At 48.8% G+C, this 22,534-nt stretch overlaps 1 protein-coding gene across 2 annotated transcripts in view; it reads left to right on the top strand.

Moving 5' to 3' along the window:
• The window catches only part of TRAP1 (TNF receptor associated protein 1), a 666,365-nt gene that overhangs the window by 96,792 nt on the left and 547,039 nt on the right, over nt 1-22,534 (top strand). For both annotated transcript variants that reach the window (XM_069646853.1, XM_069646854.1), the window contains 2 exons: nt 2,978-3,118; nt 3,761-3,832. In XM_069646853.1, coding sequence (XP_069502954.1) covers nt 2,978-3,118; nt 3,761-3,832 — 213 coding nt within the window. The remainder of the gene's footprint in view (nt 1-2,977; nt 3,119-3,760; nt 3,833-22,534) is intronic.

The following is a 22,534-nucleotide window of genomic DNA, read 5'->3' on the forward strand; positions in this document are numbered from 1 at the left end:
GTGCATTCGTCTTCTGCTTGCAGCCCTGCAGAAGGTTAATTCATCGAAGACAGTTATCCATTGTGTCTTATCATTAGTGCATGTAACCCAGAAAGAATGTGACCTGCAAGGCCAAGAGGGCCGGAATTGATCTTTGTAGAGCTATCCTACGAGGAGGGGTGGGGGGGCCGAGGGTTCAGGCCTTTTCCCATCCAGATCTTTGTTATTGTGCCCATGGACCCCCGAGCAGAGCCCCAAGCATTAAAGTGCACTTACCAGCGCAAGACCCCAGGCCATAAAATTGTACATTGGCCAATCGATCAGGAAGAACAAGAGCAGTGACGTGCTGTTCCCACCATCAATTCATGTGATTTGTGCTGCAAGGCACCAGGGGATAAGGTAAAAAATGTAGTCTTGTGTGTGGGACAGTTATGGAGGCGCCAGAGTGTCTGGGATGGAGCGGAGGTTCATGTAGTTCTGAGAAGTTATCATGATCTCGAAGGTTTCAATCTTGCTCATGTCCAATACCAGGTGCACCGTAGAGCTAGGAAATAATGCATTTTTCCCTAGTGGGTTGTATTATTACTGGTGTGTGTGTCGAGGGGGTACTCTACAAAACCTATGCAGTACAAAAGAGTCATTCTCCTGGTCTTTTTTATTGACTAGTAGTGGTAGAGACAGAGCAGTTTAGAGTTGGACGGAGGACAGACTGTTTACCTTTGGACTTCACAGCAGACTACGAGCACCTTAGCTAGTTTGTTTAGATAGGGAAACCCAAAAACTAGGGATAGCAAGGTCATTTATACTCATTATTTAAATAAATAACCTTTGAAATGCCGTAAACTGGTCTGTCTCCTCCTTCTCACCTACCACACCTCTGGCTCTCTTATCTCCCTCTCCTATATTACACTGCCTTTTGGTCGTCGAAACTGGGTGGAACTCCTCAAATAAAAATAACACTTTACTTACCTAGTAGAATTGTTGAAGTATTTTGATCTTTCACCCAACACAAGTAAATTATAAATAACCTAAATAACCTACAGAGACTCAATTCTGGTGAGAAACATTGTGGCACCTGTGACGTTTGGGCACGAAGCCCCATTCTATTTAGGGATTGAACTGCTGAAGTTGGGGAAATTCACTTGTGACTTGGTTCCATCATTACTGCTTGTCGAATAAGTGACTTTTAATGCATTTATGAACCTATGGTGAATGTATATATTTTATTATAATGGCATTATGCGACATTACCAGCTAGTTTCATTTTACAGTATGTGTAGAAGGCCTAGAATAAAAAACTGTATTTTTATGATTACCTGTCTGACTTGAATTACTGTGTGTTACATTGTGTGGACTCATTTAGGGACCCTGACGCCTCTAGCACTCTCCAGAGAATAGCCTTGACTGCTCTCCATTGCTACCTTGATTGGGTTTGGCTGAGCACTGAGTTCCCTGTTGACTAAAACTAGGGTGGCCTCCTAAAATCTGTCCAGTAGTCCAGATTCCAGAAATCCATTATAACGGTGTTTGAGAGAAAAATCAGGGAAGCCTGTGTTCTAACCCACAGGTGCTAACAAAGTTACAACCAACCCCACGAACATCAGAGTAGACACACTGTGGAGACTGTCTTTGTAGTGTAGGAATATAATGCTGTTTTCACCAGTTAAACCAGGGGTCTGCAGTGTTTGGCACTCCAGATGATCTGGTTCTCAACTCCCATCAGCCACAGCCATCAGAGGACATTTTGAGGGACCTGTGGATTTGTAGTCTTAAACATCTAGATAGCTGCATGTTCAGACCCTCCTTCCCTTCCACCCTCTCCCCAAACCCTGATCCCCGTTTTGTATCTCGAGCCTCTCTCTCTCTAAAAGTGTCTGTCCTGTAACATAAAACATTTAATTTCAGTTAAAGACCATATAAAGTGTGCATTTTTATACACATACTATATGGACGTTCTCTTAATTACTTTTGTAGGATACCCTGTTTCTTTTTCTGTACTCTGCTTCCTGCTTTAGAGTATAGCATTGACTACTTTGCCAGGCTCGTCCCTGAAAGAGCCTGGTAGAATGTTAGAAACCCTGCAACCAAGGTTTGGATTAACATTGAACATTAAACGTGGGTTCTAGGAGTATCCTGTAAGAGTTTCTGTAGTCAACTGAAATATCCAGATCCCTGTTTTGTATTGTATATATGTTAAGCAATAAAGCATTGTACAGACTTCCCATCACTATTGGTAATTCCCATTTCATTCCAGGACTGCGTTTAGATGCAGCCATTCAGCATACTCGTTACATATTTCTGGTCTGTTAAATCCTCTTTTTACTGTGACCCAAGACCGCCTTATGTATTTACTCCTAGGCACCTGCTGTCCAGGCGACTCAGTCCCAGGTTCCTCATTTACATTTCTTGCTGGGGACCTTCATAATTTTAATAAAGGCTCACGTTCTGGACGTTTTTATTTTTGTTTGTCTTGAGGAGCTAGTCTCCCAGATCGTTCATAAGCAGAATATTATTGGGCAACAAACCAACCACTGGCCAGAATTTAAGAAACAATCTGTTTCACACTCCCAGCCGAGAGTGATAAAAAGCTGACTTCTCTCCTACCCTACGGAAAGGCCAGGGGTGGATCTGGTGTTAGACTGAAAGTGGGTACTCTTATGTTCTGTAGAAAGGAAAAGACTGGCTGTGGGTCATCTGTGTATCATTTACAACAGAGTGGGAGGCTGATAATGGATCATTGTCTTTCTCTTAGGAGAGCGGACAACAGATACAATGTTTGTATCTGCCCAAGAACATAATCTCATCTGTGATTGGTATCTTCACCCCTTAGGTTTGCCAACTCTGTAGAAAGTGTTTGGTCAGCTGATCAAACTCTTTTGAGCTAGGGAGTGCTTCTCAGCTCAAAATCAATTATTTATGTTCTGTGTAATCGCTTTAAGATATCATAATGACACTTTTACTTTTGGGTTATGATTATATGTAACATTCTCTGTTCCAGGTGTTTATTAGAGAGCTGATCTCCAATGGAAGCGATGCTCTAGAAAAGCTGCGCCATAAGCTCATGACGGAAGGTACGGTTGTTCCGGAGCTAGAAATCCACTTGCAGACAGACAGCGAGAAGGGAATCATCATCATTCAGGTATTGCATATTAATCACACAGACAGCAGCCACCATCACCATTAAGAGACTAGACGCTACACAAAACTGTCTACCATCACCATTGACTGTTACTCGTTGTGGTTTGGCATTTAGAGATTACCAAAGCCAAGCCCCCATCCCTATTATAGCCCTGGGTTTAAGTTTTATATATCTGATGATTAGGCTGTAGTGTGAAAACTGAAGGTGAGGTCAAATGTCCAAGGGGCTTTCATGGCTGTTCCAGGTTGTGCCATATTTAAAATTGTAGACAGTTTGTGTGCTTATTTGCCATCCATCTGAAATTACCAAAGCTTGGCCATTTGAAGTATACTTGTGCTAAGTTTACAAAAGTAATGCACTTTTCCTTTTTTTCATCCATGCCACTGGGCCTGCTTCAAGTTTGTCATTTGAGCAGTGCTTCTGTGGTCATGAGGTTTACATAAGAAAAGGGTAATGTGTGTTTGTGACTGTTACTGGAGGGTAGAAAAAGGTTGCAGCATAGAACACTATTATGCAGATCATCCTTATTCGAAATAGTGTATAATCATTCTGCACCAATATTGATTGTAAAAGGCTCACTGTGACTTCTGTCAAAGCACCACTGTTTTCAGGCACTGAAATGTTCCTTTTTAATCTGTGCAGGATACTGGCATTGGGATGACTGAGGAAGAACTTGTTTCTAACCTAGGAACCATTGCTAGATCTGGTTCAAAGGTATGTATTTTCACCCATTTACAACATTTTGTATGGAGTGGATCTACACTCTAGGGCTCGAGATTGAGGGATCGAGATAAAAAGTTTACTATTTGCAAGCTTTTAAAAAAGGTACAGCCATTTACACAGTTGCTTTGTACTTGTATAACACACTTTTGGGCATCCATGGAGCAGTAAAGGTTATTACAGGGGGATGATGCTGGTAGTTGGCATTGTTTTAATCAAGGCAGAATGTGTTTTGGAAGATAATTATAAATTATCAGTGTAAATGAATGATTGGGCGGGAATACAGAGTTCAGTGTGGATTTCTAGATGAACTTGTCAACCAGGAAGATGCTGAAAGGCAAGCTCAAAGAAGTTAAATTATGCTGTTATGTTTCATTGTTGCTGATTTAGAAAAGAATACACTTGGTAACACATTTTTAAAAAAGGGAAGACCGATGTTAAATGTTTCCAAAGAGAGCCACTATCTAGATCATTTTCAGACTTTTGGCTAAAACGGAGGAAATGTAAACCTTTCTCCCCGACCTACAGTTTTCGCTGTCCTCCTCCACACCTGATACCTCTACCACCCACACTGCCTGCTCTAACTTGCAGTCCCTACTAGATCACTTGTTCTCCTCTCGCTTCCCACTCCTTACTTTCACCCCTAAGTCTCAGCATCCTGAACCATGGGTCACTCCATTAATACTCTCTCTCTGCACAGACATGCGTTGGCTTCTGCGCAAATTGAGGCATACCCACTAGCATGAGGACCTGCAACTCTACCTATCTGCCCTGAACTCTCTCATGTCCACTCTTGATAGAGCGATAAAGGGAATTCTACCTAACCCTCATTGACTCACTCAACCATCCTTGCCGGCTACGGGACACCCTAAACACACTCCTCACTCATCTTAAGTCTATGACCATCAACTCCACTCTCACAGCTAATGACCTACCTGAATACATTGCTGCAAAAATTTCCAAAATCGAAGACTCTCGTCTGAATTTCCTCACACTGCCTCCTACTCTACGATTATTCTCTGCACCCATCTCCCACTTTAGACACACTAATACTGATGTAGTGCTATCTATATTGATGCAGACTAACCCCTTTTGTACCCCACCAGACCCTCTTGGTCTCAGCTAGTCAAGCCCCTATAGTGGCCTTTCACCTCGCTGAACTCTTCAACCTGTCCTTCGACTCTGCTTGCTTTCCCTGTTTTCAAAACAGCCATGTCCTCCCTCTCCTAAAAAAGCAAGGGGCTGACCCGTACCTACCAGCTAACTTTCTCCCTGTGTCACTCCTTCTGCAATGTTCTAAAGTGCTTGAAAGAGTTGTGTTCAACCGTCTTAACAATTTCTTAGACATCCACAACCTTGTAGACCCCTTACAAGCAGGTTTCTGCTCCTGTACCCATGGAAACTGCTCTCATGAATGTGTCCAACTTCATCGCCTTTTCTGAGCACGCAGTCCCTAACCTCTATCCTAATTCTCCTTGACCTGTCTGCTGCCTTTGACACTGTTGATCACTCTGAACTTCGTAATACTCTTTCTTCTTGGGATTTGCGATCGATCCCTTGCCTGGATGGAATCCTATCTTGCATCTTGATAATTCTGTCTCTTGGAGCAACAACACCTCTCAACTCAGTCCTCTAACTGTTGGTGTCCCACAAGGCTCTGTCTCGGGTCTGCTCCTCTTTACACTCTACACTTCTGCTTTCGTGGCACTGATCCTCCATTGTGTTCTCGTACCAACTCTTTGCGGATGACACCCAAACCTTCTCTTTTTCTGAACTCTCATCTGATCCCTCTATTGTGACTGCATCATGAAGCAAGAGATGGACAGCAGATTCAAAGTTCAAACAAAAATACCTTTATTAACTTAAATGTCAGGATCGTGTAAGGCCTAACTCGCCCTATGCTAAGGTGGGATTGCCCTACCGAACGAAACTAAGGATGGTCTGCGTCAGTAAATTCAACTTAGTCTGTCTGTGAAAACTCGACCGAGAGAACTTACCTCTCACTGCGAAAGTGTGTGAAACATTGGCAACTTGCAGGCCTTGTCAGCTTATGACCCAACATATGAACCTTTCTTCTATGAACTACTTCTGAGAACCGTGGCAAAGACTTTTCCATTTAACTACCAGAACCGGTTTTACCTATACAACACTCTAGTCCATTGACTTTGGCCTACCTATTGCATTGAATCGACTCCTCTGGTGAACTCAAACTATTTGCACTGTTTAAGAATAACTGTAATATTCGTTTTATTAACTTGTGCCTTTTTGCTCCTACTTCACATGTTCTGAATGCCATTTTGCTGCCATTTTGCTCCTACTTCAAAGTAGTTTAAATGTCACAGAACCGAATAGTGGGAAGTACTGTAGTATATATTTGTGTGATATTGATTGCCTCCTTTTTAGTGAATGTTTTCTAACTGACTGTGTAATAAATTAAGTGTTTTACCAAGAAACCTTGAGTACAAGTGTCTATCTGAATACATGTGATTGTAGACCTCTGTGTAACACCCTTACAGCTCACATTCCCTATTGAGGTAAGCCTGGCTGCTCAGCTCGCTAACAAAAACTGTGTGATACAGACTTAGACCAAAGGTTGGTTTTACTTACAACTGTAGTCATAGTTGTGTGTAGTGGACCCAGAGGGTACTGCATGCAAACTTTTCCTAACAGCCACCAAACCAAGATATCTCCTGGCGACCCCACCTACCCACGTCCTCAGCCAGCTCCTGAAGCAGCAGTGGAATATTGGCACGAAAGACCTCTGTGGCCTTATTAGGGTTGTCCACCCCCAAGTAGGGGATAGACTGTTGGTTTCTCCTCTCCTGCGGCTTCAGGAACACATCCAGCCCATGCGATTTACCATAATTTACCTGGAATCCAGAGACCTGCCCAAAGACATCCCTCTCCTGTAGCACCACCGCCAGAGAGATGCAGGGATTGCCCAGGATGAGCAGGACATCATCCGCATAAAGGGACACCTTATAATCCATCTCCCCAACCCGGACGCCCTCTATCGCCCAATAGCTCTAATGTGACTGGCAAATGGCTTCATACATATTGCGAAAATCAACGGGGAAAGCGGGCAGCATGTCTCGTACCCCTGGTAATTGACAGCCTAGACAACAGTGCCCCATTTACCCAAAGATTAATGGATTGGTGTTGATAGATATCCATAATCCAACTAGTAAACCCTGGCCCAAACCCCTTCAAGACCCGCCTGAGGTATCCCCAGTCCACACTGTCAAAGGCCTTGACACTCGCCGCAAGTTATCCTTTGCACTATGACCCACAATGAAACCTGTTTGATCAGTGTTTACGAGCCCAGAAATGACCTACATCATACGATGGGCCAGGATTTTCGAGAAGAGCTTTGAGTCTAAATTAGTAAGGGTAATGGGGTGGTACGAGGCACAGAGTAGGAGGTCCTTTCCTGGCTTGGATCAGGACGGTCGTAGAAAGTCCCATAGATTGAGCAACCCGTCCATAGGAGTTAAAAAGTTCCACCGAGGGGTGGAGCCAGCAGGTCACAAAACTTCATTTCATTCTACTTCCCCCTGGGGAAGGTGTGCATTACACAAGTATTGTGCCTGGGCTTCTGCCTGTGGGAATTCGCCGAATGAAATACTGACTTAAAGTGAGCCTCAAAGATCCCCACTTTATCGGCCTCGCCCTGCTGCACCACCCCTTGCTCATCCCGCTAACACAGAGTTCCGGTTTTGGAGCTTGCGCAGCTTGGCCACCAGGAGGTGATTGGCTCAGTTCCCATTGGCATAGTACAATTGCTTGGTTTTTCCAAATGGTGCAAATGAAGGAGGAGCTGAAATGAACGAACTGGGGGAAATAGTGGAGGTGTTAGAGAATGGGCTATCAAGTGTGGCGGAAGAATCAAAGAAATGTAGTATCCTACTGGACCAGGTGGCTAGAGCAATGAACAACTTAGAACTCCAGGCTGAGGACCTAGAGAACCGGTCAAATGGGTCCAATATCAGGCTCAAAGGCTTGGCTGAATCGGTGTTGGACGGTGACCTGAGAGACACCATGCAACAATGCTTCAGCGGTTTGCTAAATCGCACCCAACCGGAAAATATTGGATTCGATAGGATACATCGGGTAGGCCCTAAGCGAAACGACCTGGGGGTGAGAACCAGAGACGTGCTGATCTCTGACGTCCTATGGCCTGAAGGAAGACCTCCTGAGAGCTGCAAGAGTGCACACTGACCTAACGATCAATGGATGCTGCATATGACTCTACCAAGATTTGGCGCTCGCGACACTCCACAAAAGAAGGCTAATGCAGCCGGTTACGAAAGCCCTGCAAGCAAAACACATATCGTACAGATGGGCCTAAACATTCATGCTATTCTTCACCTGGGAAGGAAATCTAAGGCGAATCGGCATCTGTGAAGAGGGCCTATCACTGCTGCGAATGGAGGAAGACCAGAACGAGGTGGAAACCAGACCACAACAGAACGCCCCCAATATCCAGAGCAATCCATGGGAATGGTCGACACAGAGGAAAACGAGAACCAGCAGAGAAACTAAGTTAACGGGCCCTTTCATCAAGATTGACTAGCGCAATAGGGGAACGCAGATCGTATTCGCCACGGGAGCAGTGGACTTAAAACGACTTTGTCAGAGGATGTCTGCGAGAGACAACAGATGAAGCCTGTACCTAGGTAGGAGGGCATCACATTTAGGAATCCAATTCAGGATATGAGATTATCCTGGCGTTTAGGGAACACTGGGGAGCAAGTGGCCAACACCAGGGAAAGTCACCAGGGGGGATTTTCAAGATCCCTGGCCACAAGGGTCCTCGGGGGAAGGGTGAAATGGGAGGGAGAGGGTGGGGAGGGTACCGGGAGGGAAGGGGAAGGGGGGGGCTGGAAGGAAAATGACATCGGCCACAAAAAATGGCCCAAGCATCAAGGAAAGAGGGGAAGAAGGGAAAGAGATAGAAGTGGGAAACCTTAGAGAGAGGCAGCGCGATTTTGCGAGGGCAAGAACACTGGACCAGGTCACAATGGCTGAAGCAACAATAGTATCCTTTAATGTCCAAGGGCTGAACTCACCCGTAAAACGCTGTGCAATCCTGGGCAGATTGGTAAGGATGCAAGCAGCGATAGGGATCCTGCAGGAGACACATCTCCTTCCAAAAGGATGTGAAGATGATGGGGGCTTTTCCACCAACAATACTTCGTCTCCAGCGGCAAAAAGACAAAAGGAGTAGCCATACCGATTAGTCGAGACATGGTTTAAGAAACTACAACTGATCAGAGACACCGAAGGGAGGTACCTGGGAATCAAGGGCACGCTAAAGGGTAAAATATACACGATACCAGCACCATACGTCCCCAACGAGAAACGGGACACATAATTACTGGGATACTACAGAAATTGGGGGGGATGGTGTGATGGTCAGCTAATCACAGGGGGCGATTTTAATTGCGTAATGGACCCATCGCTCGATAAAACGCTCCCACCCACAACAGCCAACCAGAAAAATAGACAAGCACTGGGGAAACTCCTCAGAGATCTGGGGATAATTGAAACGTGACGGTTCTTCCAGGAATAAACTAGGCAATACACTCACTACTCGGCAGCACATAAGGGCTACTCCAGGAGAGTTATGGTCCTGATCTCAGCCTCCCGTATCCCCCCCCCCTCACCACCAATGTCATGTAAGTGGAAATAAGCTCAAAATACCTCTCAGACCACGCACCAGTGTTGGTCTGTATTGAGGCAGGTGGGGAAGGAAGCAAATGATGCCCACAATGGAGATTAAACGAGATGATCTTAAGAGACATAGCACTCAGGGTGCACATGGAGGGTATCATAAATAACTACTTTAAAGAAAACGATAATGTGGAGATAGATTGGAGGGTGATGAATGCAGGGAAAGCGGTTATATGTAGCAAATTTATATTGCAAGCGGTGGCATACAACAGGGGGAGGGCCCTCATAACGCAAAAGCTTGAAGGTGTACTACAGGAAGCTGAGAAACGACATAAGAATCGACAAACACAAAAACCACTACTGGAAGTTAGGAAGAAAAGAGCCTAGCTAGAAAACCATACTGCCGACCGGGTGGCACATACACTATTGAGCACCAAACCATCATATTATATACATGGTGGGAAGGCAAACACATTTCTTGCACCTAAACCGAAGAAACAAAAAAATGCAACTACATTGCATGTCTCGAGGACAAGCAGGGGGAGTCATGCACTGCAGAGAGAGAGAGAAATTAGAAATATTGGTACAGTTCCATGAGGACTTGGTAAAACCTGAAAACCTTGAACCTACAATCCAGAAGTCTCACATGGCAGCAACGCTCCTACCCCAACTCGCAGAACACGATAGGGACACACTAGGGGGAGAGATAACTGCCCAGGAGATTAGTGATGCAATATCAGCAGACCGGCGAACAAAACGCCTGGCTCGGATGGTTTGGGTATCGGCTACTACAAAAAATTCCGTACACAGCTGCTCGCACCACTCGCACATCTCTTCAATACCATTAGAGAGAAAGGGTCGGTCTTGGCTGATATGGGGAAATCTACAACTGTACTATTGCTAAAACCAGGTAAAGATCCCTCTGAATGTACCGGCTAGCGCCCCGTAGCGCTCCTAAATACAGATGCAAAAATGTACGCTAAAATACTGGCCACTAGGCTGATGAAAATTCTCCCAGAAATCATAGACGAAGACCAGGCAGGATTTCTCCAGCATGGGGTCTGGCATGGATTCACATGCTCATGAATATTCCCCGTCGTCAGGCTGGGAATCCTCGGTAAAGAAAAAACCAGTATCAGTTTAGTTTCTGATCTGTCTTTCGTAGTAATAACCAATCACTGGTCTCTGCGTCATACTGACCACAGCCAATGACTGCCCTCTACCTAAGCACCGCCTCTGGCAGCCATCTTCAGATTTTTACCGCACGTTCATGTGTTGGGATCCTCGTGCTATTGCTCTCGAGCGTTAGTGCTATTTTTTCACGTTTTTTTCTCAAAAACTTCATTTTTTCGGTCAAAAGAGCCTCAAGCTCCACCGACTCTCTATCCGATCAACGGGGACCCGTGTCGGATTCCTCTGCGCCCCTCAAGGGTGAAGATTCGTCGAGCTACGCTTTTGGAGGACTCCAGAAGTTTCTCAGGCCCAGTCATGGCCCAGGAGAAGGGAAGCTCGGCGCCCGGAAAGCTGTTCAGGGTCTGCCCTGGATGCCAGCTTCAGAACGTCTTCAAGGAGGACGAACACTCCTTTTGTCTCTACTGCCTACATGAGGACAAGACGCACGTGGAGAAGGACTGTGCGTTTTGCGGCAACATGTTGGAGCGGACCATGAAGGACCGCCATCAACGTCTCGCCAACTGGCTAGAAGGGAAGAGCCCGTCCGGCGAGAAGAAGAAGAAGAAAACCGAGCGGTCTTCTAAGACCTTTGAGGACGCCCCGGCGACGGGGGTCCAACATAAGGCCAAGCACCGCGAGTCCGCTGGCACCGGGAGCGCCGAACGGTCGGGCTCTACGGGCGCCAGGCAGGTCCCCGGCACCATCAACCACGAGCCAACGCTCTGGGTCGGGTAAGAGGAAGGCCGAGCACCCGGCGAAGCTCCTGGAGAGGCCCCGGTCGAGCTCGAAGGCGGAGGGGGAGCGAGGCGGTGTCCCCCCCCCTCAAGGATAAGGCGGTAAGCGCACCTAAGGTGGTGAAGGCCTTAATCCATCCGGCCAAGAATCGGAACTTGGGCGGCGGCCCTGGCTCAGCCTGTGCAGGCTACACCAGTGGTGGCGACCTCGGGGCTCAGAGTCTCCCTGCCACCTCGGAGGGAGTCCTCTTTTGTGCCCATCGATAGGACCCTCGTGAAATCCCCCGAGGGGAAGAGAAAGGGGGGGGCAGGGCGTCGTCGTAGATTCGGCTTCAACCTCGGAGGAGGAACTGGTCGAGGTCTTAAGCCACGGCCTCGGCGTGGAAGAAGACCGGCCCGTCGGGATGGATCCCGACGCAGGTGACGACATCGTCGAGGGTACCGACGGGGCCCCTGATCGCCCGTCGGATTCCCCTCTGCCAGCACCGCAAGACAACTCGGCGGCCATTTTGTTGGCTATACAGTCCTTATGCTCAGAGATAAGGACGAGACTACCGTTGCCGACGGAGGAACCTCTCCCGTCGGGGGACCCAGGACCGGGACCTTCTGGTGTTCCCCCTACTAAGAAAAGAAGGATCCACCCTCCACCTCCTTTTCAGCCGTCGCGCCCCGTCCAGCCCTCCTCCCCGTCCACCCGAGGGGATGATACGGGGACTGACACGGCAGCGACGGGTACGGACGACGAGGTATACGACGAGGATGTACCGTCGTCGCCTCCCAACAGGGCTTCTCCGCCCGACGAGATTGAATCGTTCCACTCCATGATCACCAGGGCATCCGAGCTTTTTCAACTCTGCCCTGAGGAGAAGAAGAAGGAAGGTTTCCTTTATCAGCGGCGCGAGGCCACGAGGAAGACGGTCCTCTCAGTGCCTCTATTGGACGACATTTGGGATGAGGGCCTCACCCTCCTCAAGAACCCTTCCACGACGCCAGCTAGAAGAGACCGGTACGAGAAGAAGTACCGGGTCCCGGACACGGCCCCCCTGTGCCTCCGGGCACAGCCTACCCCAGACTCCGTCGTCTCCGCGGCGGCCAGGAAGAAAGCGGGGGGGGGTGCGGCCTCCACATCGACTTCCCCACCAGACGGTGAGGGAAAGAAATTGGACGCTATGGGACGCAGAGTCATCTCGTCGGCAGCGACGACGATTAAAGCGGCCAACGCCTTGGCTATCGTGGCCCACTACGACAGGGAGCTCTGGTACAAACTGGCTCCCCTGCTGGACTTCCTGCCGGACGACACGAGGACATAGGCCCTGGAGATCCTGCAGGAAGGTGAGGTGGCTTCGGACCACGCCATTACCGTTGCGACGGACATCGCCGATACTGGGTTCCGCCAGTTGGGCAACGGCGTTTGCCTTAGGCGGCGTGGATGGCTCAAGGCTACGGACTTCCGTCAAGACGTTCAGACCAGAGTCCTGGACATGCCCTTCGATGGGAACAACCTGTTTGGGAAAACAGTGGACGATTCCCTTCAGGCCATTAAAGCGGACACTGAGACGGCCCGGGCCCTGGGAGTTCTGCAACAACGACGGACGCCCTTTCGGAGCAGCGGAGGCAAGGGCGCCTCCAAAGGTTCCGGCGGCGGTTTCTCCACCTACCGTCAAGCGGCCCGCTCGTCGTCTCAGGAGGCCTACAGAGGACGAGGCAAGTCTGGCGGACCCCGCCGTTGTCGCCAAGGAGGTCAAGGCGGCAAAGCCTCGTCGAAGCAGGATTGAACCGGCCGTGGGGTCGGGCCCCCACCGAAGCACCCCGGTGGGAGGACGGCTGGCGAGCTTCGTCAGCGTGTGGGAGTCCATCTCCACCGACCGTTGGGTGCTGGACGCCTTGGCCCGGGGCCACGCGCTCGAGTTCCAGAGAAGGTGCCCGCGCGTCCCCCCCGTGGCCAGGAAAGAACTTCACGTCCCTCAACTTCTCCTGGAGGTAAAAGCGATGCTCAGGAAGGGCGCCATCGAACTCGTCCCAAAGAGGCTTCGGGGCTCCGGAGTCTACTCGAGATACTTCCTCGTGAAGAAGAAGACGGGGGGGATGGCGCCCCATCCTGGACCTGCGGCGTCTGAACAAGTTCATCAAGGCGCAGAAGTTCCGGATGGTCACCCTCCAGCACGTCCTGGGTCAACTGGAGGAAGGAGACTTCCTGTCGTCGTTGGATTTGGAGGATGCCTACTTCCATATCCCCATCCTAAAGGGGCACCGAAAATTCCTCAGGTTTGTGGTCCAAGGGCGTCATTAACAGTTCAAAGCCCTCCCCTTCGGACTACGGTCGGCACCCAGGGTATTCACCAAGTGCCTCGCACCTGTGGCGGCGCAGCTGCGCCGCGAGGGGGTCCACGTCTACCCCTACCTGGACGACCGGCTCATCCGAGCCAAGACGAGGGAGCTCGCCGTGGTTCACACGGCAAGGACCGTCCAACTTCTCACGGACCTGGGATTCTCCGTGAACTACGCCAAATCCCACCTGGTACCCGCGCAAGAGGCTCTGTTTCTGGGAGCGAGGCTCAACACAGTGTCTCTTCTGGCCTCCCCGTCGGAGGAGAGGACCAGGACCATCCTGGGCAAGGTGCAGCGGATGTTGGTGGCCGACGCGGCCAAGGTGAGGTCCATCAAGTCCCTCCTCGGAATGATGTCTTCCTGCATCTACCTCATTCCCATGTGCAGGCTCCGGATGCGCCCGTTGCAGGAGTTCCTGGACGCGCGTTGGATCCAAACGACGGGCAGCTTCGAGGAAAGGATCACACTCGACGAGAGTTTCCGACGAGCGATCTGGTGGTGGGGCACCCGCGCGCATCTGACGGCGGGCTTGGACTTCCAGACCCCAGCCCACCAGGAGACAGTGCCCACGGATGCCTCCCTGGAAGGGTGGGGAGCGCACACCGAAAATCTGCACGCAAGAGGCCTTTGGCTCCCGACGGAGAAATCCCTACATATCAACGTCCTGGAGCTCCGTGCAGTGTTTTGGGCCCTCAGGTCCTTCCTTCCGTCCCTCAAGGGCAAGGTGGCGAGGATCTTCACCGACAACACCACCACCATGTTTTACATCAGGAAACAGGGCGGAACCAGGTCCCCAGCACTGTCCAAGGAGGCGCAGGACCTGTGGCATTGGGCCATCGCCCAAAGGATTTTTCTGGTGCCGTCTCATCTAGCAGGGATAAAAAACACCATCGCCGACTCACCCAGCAGGGAGCTGCGCTCGTGCCACGAGTGGGAGCTACGGCAGGATCTAGTGGATCGCCTCTTCCGACGGTGGGGCACACCCCAGATCGACCTGTTCGCGACGGCGACGAACTCCAAGTGCCGGAGGTTCGCCAGCAGGTTTCCCCAGGCGAGGAGCATGGGCGATGCTTTCTCGTTCCCCTGGGAGGGCCTGTTCCTCTACCCGGTCCCTCCCTTGCCACTGCTAATCCGGCTCGTCAACCAGCTCATGAGGTCACGGTGCAGGATGATCCTTGTCGCACCTGCGTGGCCGAGGCAGATATGGTTCCCGGACCTTCTGGACTTGTCAGCGTCCCCGCCAATCAAGCTGCCGGTGGACGCGGATCTACTCTCCAGAGAAGGAGGCGCCATCCTCCACCACGACCCGAAATCGCTGAACTTGCAGGCCTGGCTCCTGCAGCGCTAGAGTTTGGAGGATACGACATACCGGCCGACTGCAGAGAGGTTCTTGCAAAGGCCAGGGCGTCCTCGACACTTAAATGCTACGGACACAAATGGAAGAGGTTCTCTGTCTGGTGCCACGCACAGAAGATTAACCCTCTACGGATTACGGCCCCCCAAGTACTGCCGTACCTGCTGACGCTGGCCAAAGCTGGACTGGCACACGCGTCCATCAAGATTCATCTTGCTGCGATCTCCCGATACACCAGAACCACGGGGCGGACGTCCTTGTGGTCTCATCGTCTGGTGAAAGAGTTCATGAAGGGACTGTTCAGATCGTTCCCGCCGGTGAAGGCTCCGGCCCCGGCGTGGGAGCTCAACGTGGTGCTGACCAAGCTCATGGGACCTCCGTTCGAGCCTCTGCACTCGGCCCCGTTGAAGTTTCTGTCGTGGAAAACAGCGTTTCTTGTGGCCATCACCTCCGCACGACGGGTGGGAGAGATCCAGGCCCTTTCCTGCAAGGCCCCGTACTTGACTTTTCACGACACGAGGGTAGTGCTCAGGACGCACCCCTCCTTCATGCCCAAGGTACCGTCGGACTTCCATCTCAACGAACCCTTGGTGTTACCTGTGTTCTTCCCGTCGCCTTCGTCGCCGGCTGAGAGGACTTTGCACTCGCTGGATGTGGCTAGAGCGCTGAAGTTCTACGTAGACCGCACAAAGTGTTTTCGGAAGACGTCACAACTCTTTGTGAACTTTGGACCTGTCAATCAGGGGAAGGCTCTCTCGAAGGCTTCCATTTCCAGATGGCTCTCCGGCTGTATCATGTACTGTCACCGGTTGGCAAACCGACCGCTGCCTGGCCGTCCGAGAGCCCACTCCACCAGAGCGATCGCAGCTACCACGGCGTTCCTATCTGGTGTGCCCCTGCTGGACATATGCAGGGCTGCTACGTGGAGGTCGACGCACACCTTCACGAAATTCTACTGCGTCGACCGGGATTCTAGGGAGGAGTCCAGGGTCGGCCAAGCAGTGCTGCGCAACCTGTTCGCCTGAGGTGAGCCTGGTGAGGAGGTAAGGTGCTTAATGTTGAGTTTGATGTAATGCTTAATGTTGAGCCTTTGCCACCTCCCGTGGTTGTGCATGTGTGTACTGCTATGTATTCTTTATTCATGAGCATGTGAATCCATGCCAGACCCCATGCTGGAGAAGGAACAAGTTACTTACCTGTAACTGTTGTTCTCCAGCATGGGTCTGGCATGGATTCACATGCGAACCCTCCCGCCTACCCCTCTGCGGCTCTTCACTTGGTCATACTGCCACTTCACGTGCTTCCAAATCTGAAGATGGCTGCCAGAGGCGGTGCTTAGGTAGAGGGCAGTCATTGGCTGTGGTCAGTATGACGCAGAGACCAGTGATTGGTTATTACTACGAAAGACAGATCAGAAACGAAACTGATACTGGTTTTTTCTTTACCGAGGATTCCCAGCCTGACGACGGGGAATATTCATGAGCATGTGAATCCATGCCAGACCCATGCTGGAGAACAACAGTTACAGGTAAGTAACTTGTTCCTTATCAGCGGAAGGCACACACAAAACAATATAAGAAGGGCCCTAGATGTCATTGACATGGGGACGAGGATGAAACACCGATTCTCAGTAGCGGCGCTAGGTGCTAGGCGGGCCTTCGATGGCTTAGATTGGGAATACCTAAAGCTAGTTCTGAAGGGGTTTTGGTGTGGTCCGGAATTTGTGAAGATGGTACTAGAAAACTGCCAGCTCCCCTATACGAACCTCATAGTAAATGGTCAGAGTTCAGAACAGATCAATATAATCTGATGATGGCGATGGAACCCTCCGAAGTGCAGATCAGAAGCGACTCGGAGATTAGGGGAGTGAAATGTGGGGAGACAAACACATAAAATCGGATATATACCGATGATTTAATGCTCTTCATGAAAGACACCGAAAACAAACTATCCTGGGCCATTTGGAAACTACAAAGTTTGCCAGCATATCAGGGTTTGCTATAAACTATTCCAAATCCAAAGCAATAAACCTATCAGAAGATAGCGAGGTGATTACAGGCCTGATGGAAACATACCCCTTGATTTGGGAAAATGACACATTGGAATAGTATAAAACTAATGAGGGACACAGGGAATCTGTTTCGAACAAATATTAAACCCCTCTGGAAACAGCTACAAGATTACATGCATAGATGGGAATCCCAAGAATTGTCCTGGTTTGCAAGAATTGCAGTTGTAAAAATGACCCTCCTAACCTGCTTGTTATACGTGGTAGGCTCGGTGCCGACGGATATACCGCCCCACTCAATTCAGGAGCTACAAAGAGCAATATACACCATTATCTGGCAAAATAAAAAAAACTAGGATTCAAAGACAAATCTTGGTACGATCAGCCCTCCTAGGGGGCTTGGGAGTCCCAGACGTAGGGAGATGCATACTGGCGGGCCAGTTGGTGCCTATGCTCAAATGGGGGGGACAGAACACCCTAAAAGGGTGGTGTGGGATAGAACAAACACCTACAACAATCCCGCTGAAGGCGTGACAGACCCTTAACATTGAAGCCCATGAAAGCGGGGGTAACCTCTTGGAGGCCACTAGAGTGTTGTTACACAGCTGGGACAAAGCACTGGGTACGAAGAACAGTCGACGGGTGTTGGGTCCATTCTCCCCTATGGTGCATAATGCACACTTCACACCAGGCCTATGTTCAGAAGTTCTGGGAGGGGTGGTGTTAGAGGGAATTCTCCAGAATGGCTTTCCCTTACCTACTGAGTCCCTCAGCAGCTTTGCTGGATTTCTAGGATTTATTGTTTTCACCTGTTACGAGCGTGAGCCTTTTTTCCCACTCTTACATTTGTTTTGCTGTGTGTTTAACATTTTTGTGTTCATAGACTGTGGAGCTTCACCTACTCCATAGGCATCATAGTTTTAATGTGTGTTACACAGCACCTTCAGTGCAGTGACACAGGGTTGTCTTTTTCAGACTTCCCACTTTAAACTCCATTTTCTGGGACTGACTACTGTCTACTGACTACTAGAGAAGAAAGAAAGATACAAGTACACACTAGTCGGACATTGAATCTCCCACCCAACAGTGAAAAGGGCCGGAACCAGGCCCCCAACTGGGCTGGAATTAACCATGCAGGAGGGCTCAAGTGTGAGGGGGATAGCCAGGCTATGCAGATTGTCTTCTATTTGCGCGTTATTCAACAAACTCCCATAAAAGGATAATTGGGAAAAGGACATAGGGGAATCAATCGCGGAAGAAGAATGGGGCCAGATATGGTTGAGAGTGCACAAGTCATCCAAATGCACGGCGATCAAGGAGTCGGCGTACAAGTTTTGCTATCGGTGGTATATATCCCTCCAATCGTCTACACAAAATGAATGCAAAATATCATCCTGAATGCTGGAGACAATGTAGGGGGAGGGGGGACCTCTACCACATGTGGTGTACGTGCCCAAAGGCAGTAGCGTACTGGAAAGAAATCGTGGGGCATATAAAGGAAATAACAGGAGCAGAACTGGCGATGATGCCCAAAACAGTCCTATTAGGAGCTGACTCTGAAGGCACATATGCAGCATCGGGGCACAAAGCTACCTTAATCGTGCATCTATTGTCAGCAGCAAGAATGACACTTGCTCAGAGATGGAAGAATAAAGAGGTGCCAACAACGGCATGGTGGTGGGTTAAGGTTTGGGGGGTAATGGCGATGGAAAAAATATGTGCCCTAAAGACTGGTAAATACCTGCAATTCCTGGGGTTATGGGGCTCCTTTCAAGAGTTTGTAAAGGACCGAAAAGCTCACATCTACAAACCGCGAATTCATAAAAATATTCATGTACGCTGATGGACAGAAAGAGCACAAAGGCCTGCTCGCTCAGAGAGGAAGGACGCTTAAACAGGTTACAACATCTGAGTCAATTGCAAACAAGTATTTTTGCAGTAAATGAAAAACATGTATCTAACATTCCAATACTCGCCAGCAAGGTTGAGTATTGTGCAAATGATACTCGCCCTTTGTAAAAACTACTCGACAATGCTAGTGGGCTAGTAGATTTTGCGAGTCCCGTCTACTTTTGTTAGGCAAAGTTTGGATGCAGTACCCTCTGGGAACACTACAAACAACTCTGACTACAGGTATAGGAAACCCAACCGTTGGTATAAACTTGTACTACAGTTTTGGTAGCGTGTTGAGCAGCCATGTTTATCTCAAGAGGTGTAAATGTGAGCTGTAGGGGGGTTACACAGAGATTCACAGTGACAAGTATTCAAATAAACACTTGCACTCAAGGTTTCTTGAATAAACAATTATTAATTTATCAGTCAGTTAGAATAAGCCTTCTTCAGAAGGGGGCAATATAATAGCAACACACACATACACTTCAATACTATACACTCTTAGTTTCTAAATTAGTAGAGACCCTTTTCCGATGGCCCACCGACACAATCTACACCCTCAGGTGACTTCAATAGCTAGGGTGCTGGGGACATTAATATCTTACTGTTTGCATTTAGAATACTGTTACAAGTTGGGTAAAAGGAAAAGATTAGTAGAACAACAACAGACCACAAATATTCTTAAGCAGGCAAATACTTTTGGATCCCCTAAAGCAGAGTAATTCAGTATATTAGGCTAGGCCAAAGTCAATGGGCAAAAGTCTTATATAGGATGAAGCACTTCTGGTAGGTAAGTAGAAAAGTATTTGCACAATGTTTTAGAAGTCTTTGAAGAAAGGAAGAATCAAATGTAGGGCCACAAACCGTTAGACTTGTGAGTGGTAGAAGATGCAAGCAACCCTACAGCAAGAGGTAAGTTCTCTCAGACTTTGTACAGTCCCTTTGAATTGAAGAAAAGTGTATCAGATGACTTCTGTTCCTGTGCAGCTCTGCAGATCTCACTGTTCCTGGGCCTTAGTCGTGGGGACAAGAGGGAGGACTTCTGGGAACTCCTGCATTGCAATGGGACGGTCACCGCTCGCAACCATAAATCTTCAAATCAGTGGTTGTTCATTGTTTCAGCTCCTTGCGTCTACCGCAAATAGCAACACTGCGGTTCCCGAATGCAGAGATGAACTTTCCTTGCTTCTGGGGTCCTGCACTCTGTTGAGGGGGCTCAGGCTCGGTCAGTCCTGCTTCCTGGGAGTCCGGAGGATCTTCCTGGAGATCTAGGCCAGCTTAAAAGCAACGCACACAATCTGGTGTTCTCTCCCTGGCTATGTGGTTTCCAGCAGCAACTCTGTGGAAATTCACCCTGCTCCGAGGAGTAGTCCAGGTGGCTTACTTTGGAGTTGATTGGTCCTATCAACTCAAGGGGAGAAGTCGTCCTTGCAGGGGCTTCTCTGTCAATAAGAATTTGGAGTTTCAGCACAGTAGCAGGGTTTCACCGGGCAAATCAACGGTCCAGGAGTTGAGGCAGACGTCCTCTTCAAGTTCTTCAGTTCCTGTGTCCAGTGGTCGACTCTGCCTTCCAAGCCAAAAGCCTCGCCTTTTATTCAGTTCTCTCTCATTTATTCCAGCCTAGCTGTCAGTCACCCAGCAGGGTGGCGGTCGTTGCTGGACAGTCAGCCGGCCAATCACTACAGAGTGCTTTTGGGCCTCCGAGGAGACTAAGCACAGGGGGTTTCGGGTACCTCCCTCACTTCCTACCTACCCCAGACACCTTGGAGCCAGAGGCGGGCTTCACTCGTGAATCCCAAAAAAGGCAAAGCCAACAAAAGGACCAAACCTGGTTTGGCGTGCAGAGTAAATCAAAGAAATGGCGAAAAAAAGACCACCGGGCCATTTTGACAAAAATGGCACCCTTGGGTACTTTACTGCAGCTGCAAACGCAGCCCGTGGTAAATGCATACCACGGTAGTTAAAACGGAACCACTGCCACCAGCCATTCAGTGAGGAATGGATAACATAAAATTGTTACATGAGAAGCTAGAAAAAGGGTGTAGAAGCAAAGAACAAAGCAACATGGGATGGTTTATTGCTTATAAGGAAGACTGGGTAGTAGAGACCCCCAACCATCTCCACAGTGTAACATCAACTGACTGGTTAGTCAAGCAATAACATTCTATAAGCAATGCTCCAGAACTTGCATGTCATAGCATCACTCACCAGAGTTCCACTCAGAACAATAATAGAAGACTATGTTAAGACATCACCATAACACCCCCCTCTCTTATCGAAATAAAAAAACTATTTACAGATATATTTTAAATGATACACAAAAAAAATTAAAAACTTGAAAGATATATATGCATTTCATCTCCTCACCTTGGCTACTCTTGATAAATTCCACACCTGTCCACTTTCCAATTTAACAGTACCCTCAAAAACGTGAGCAACCCTAACTGGATCCGAATACAGAGGATCACCTTTCTTTGCGATAACAGCTTTTCTTATTCTGACCAGATCACCAACTTCAACAACCGTCCTTCTTGGAAACTTCTCGTTAATTTTCTTGACCCATTTTCTCTTTCGCTCATCCATTCTTCTTATTACTTCATCTACCACCTCATCAGTTGCTCTAGCCCGACCTAACCAAGCTGGAGACAATAAAGTGTTGCCGCTCCGGCCTCTCATTAACTCAAATGGGCTAACCCCTGTTTCAGTATTAGGAGCCATCCGCAAAGCATACATTCGGTCCTTGACTGCAACCTTCCTGTCCAAACCACATGCACTTGCCCCCCTAATGCCCTCCATTGTACAGCGGTTAACCCTCTGTCATACCATTGGCTTGAGGGTAATATAGTGCCGTCTTTTTATGTTTAATACCACACTTGTACATGTACTCCTGAAAGATGCCCCCAGTGAACTGTGGACCATTATCTGTCAACATGCTCCTAGGTAACTCTTCCCTCTCAAATATTTCTTCCAAAAATGCCACTATAGACTGTCCTGTGACATCCCTCATTATTTTGAACTCCGTCCATCGTGAGAACATATCCACCAAAGCCAGCACAAATCTACCACAACCACTACCCATATCTACCGGGCCTAAGAAATCCATGGCCAGATCCTGCCAGACACCCTTTGGACTTTCGACTCCTCAACGGCTGCACCACCGCAGATATGTTCTTCCCAGACTTTACACAATCTACACATCCACCAAGTGTCTTCTCAACCTCACGGTCTAAACCTGGCCACCAATAATTAGCCTTAATTACTTCTTTGGTTTTATATGTCCCAATATGACCCTGATGCACAATGGCAATAAGACTTCTTAGACAAGGTGGGACCACAAGTCTGTCCCACCGATATATCCAACCGTCCTTCACCGAAAGTTCGAATCTCACCTCCCACAAAGCCCTTTCTTCACCGGATAATAACCTCTTCTCGGGCCACCCCTCTCTAATGAAATGTATTATGCGCCTCCACATTTCATCTGATGTCAATGCTCTAACCCACTCTTATTTGTGAATGACACCTTCCACAGTGGC

This window comes from Ambystoma mexicanum, chromosome 2q (genome assembly GCF_040938575.1).
Source record: "Ambystoma mexicanum isolate Mex_15411 chromosome 2q, UKY_AmexF1_1, whole genome shotgun sequence".
NCBI classification, from domain to species: domain Eukaryota; kingdom Metazoa; phylum Chordata; class Amphibia; order Caudata; family Ambystomatidae; genus Ambystoma; species Ambystoma mexicanum.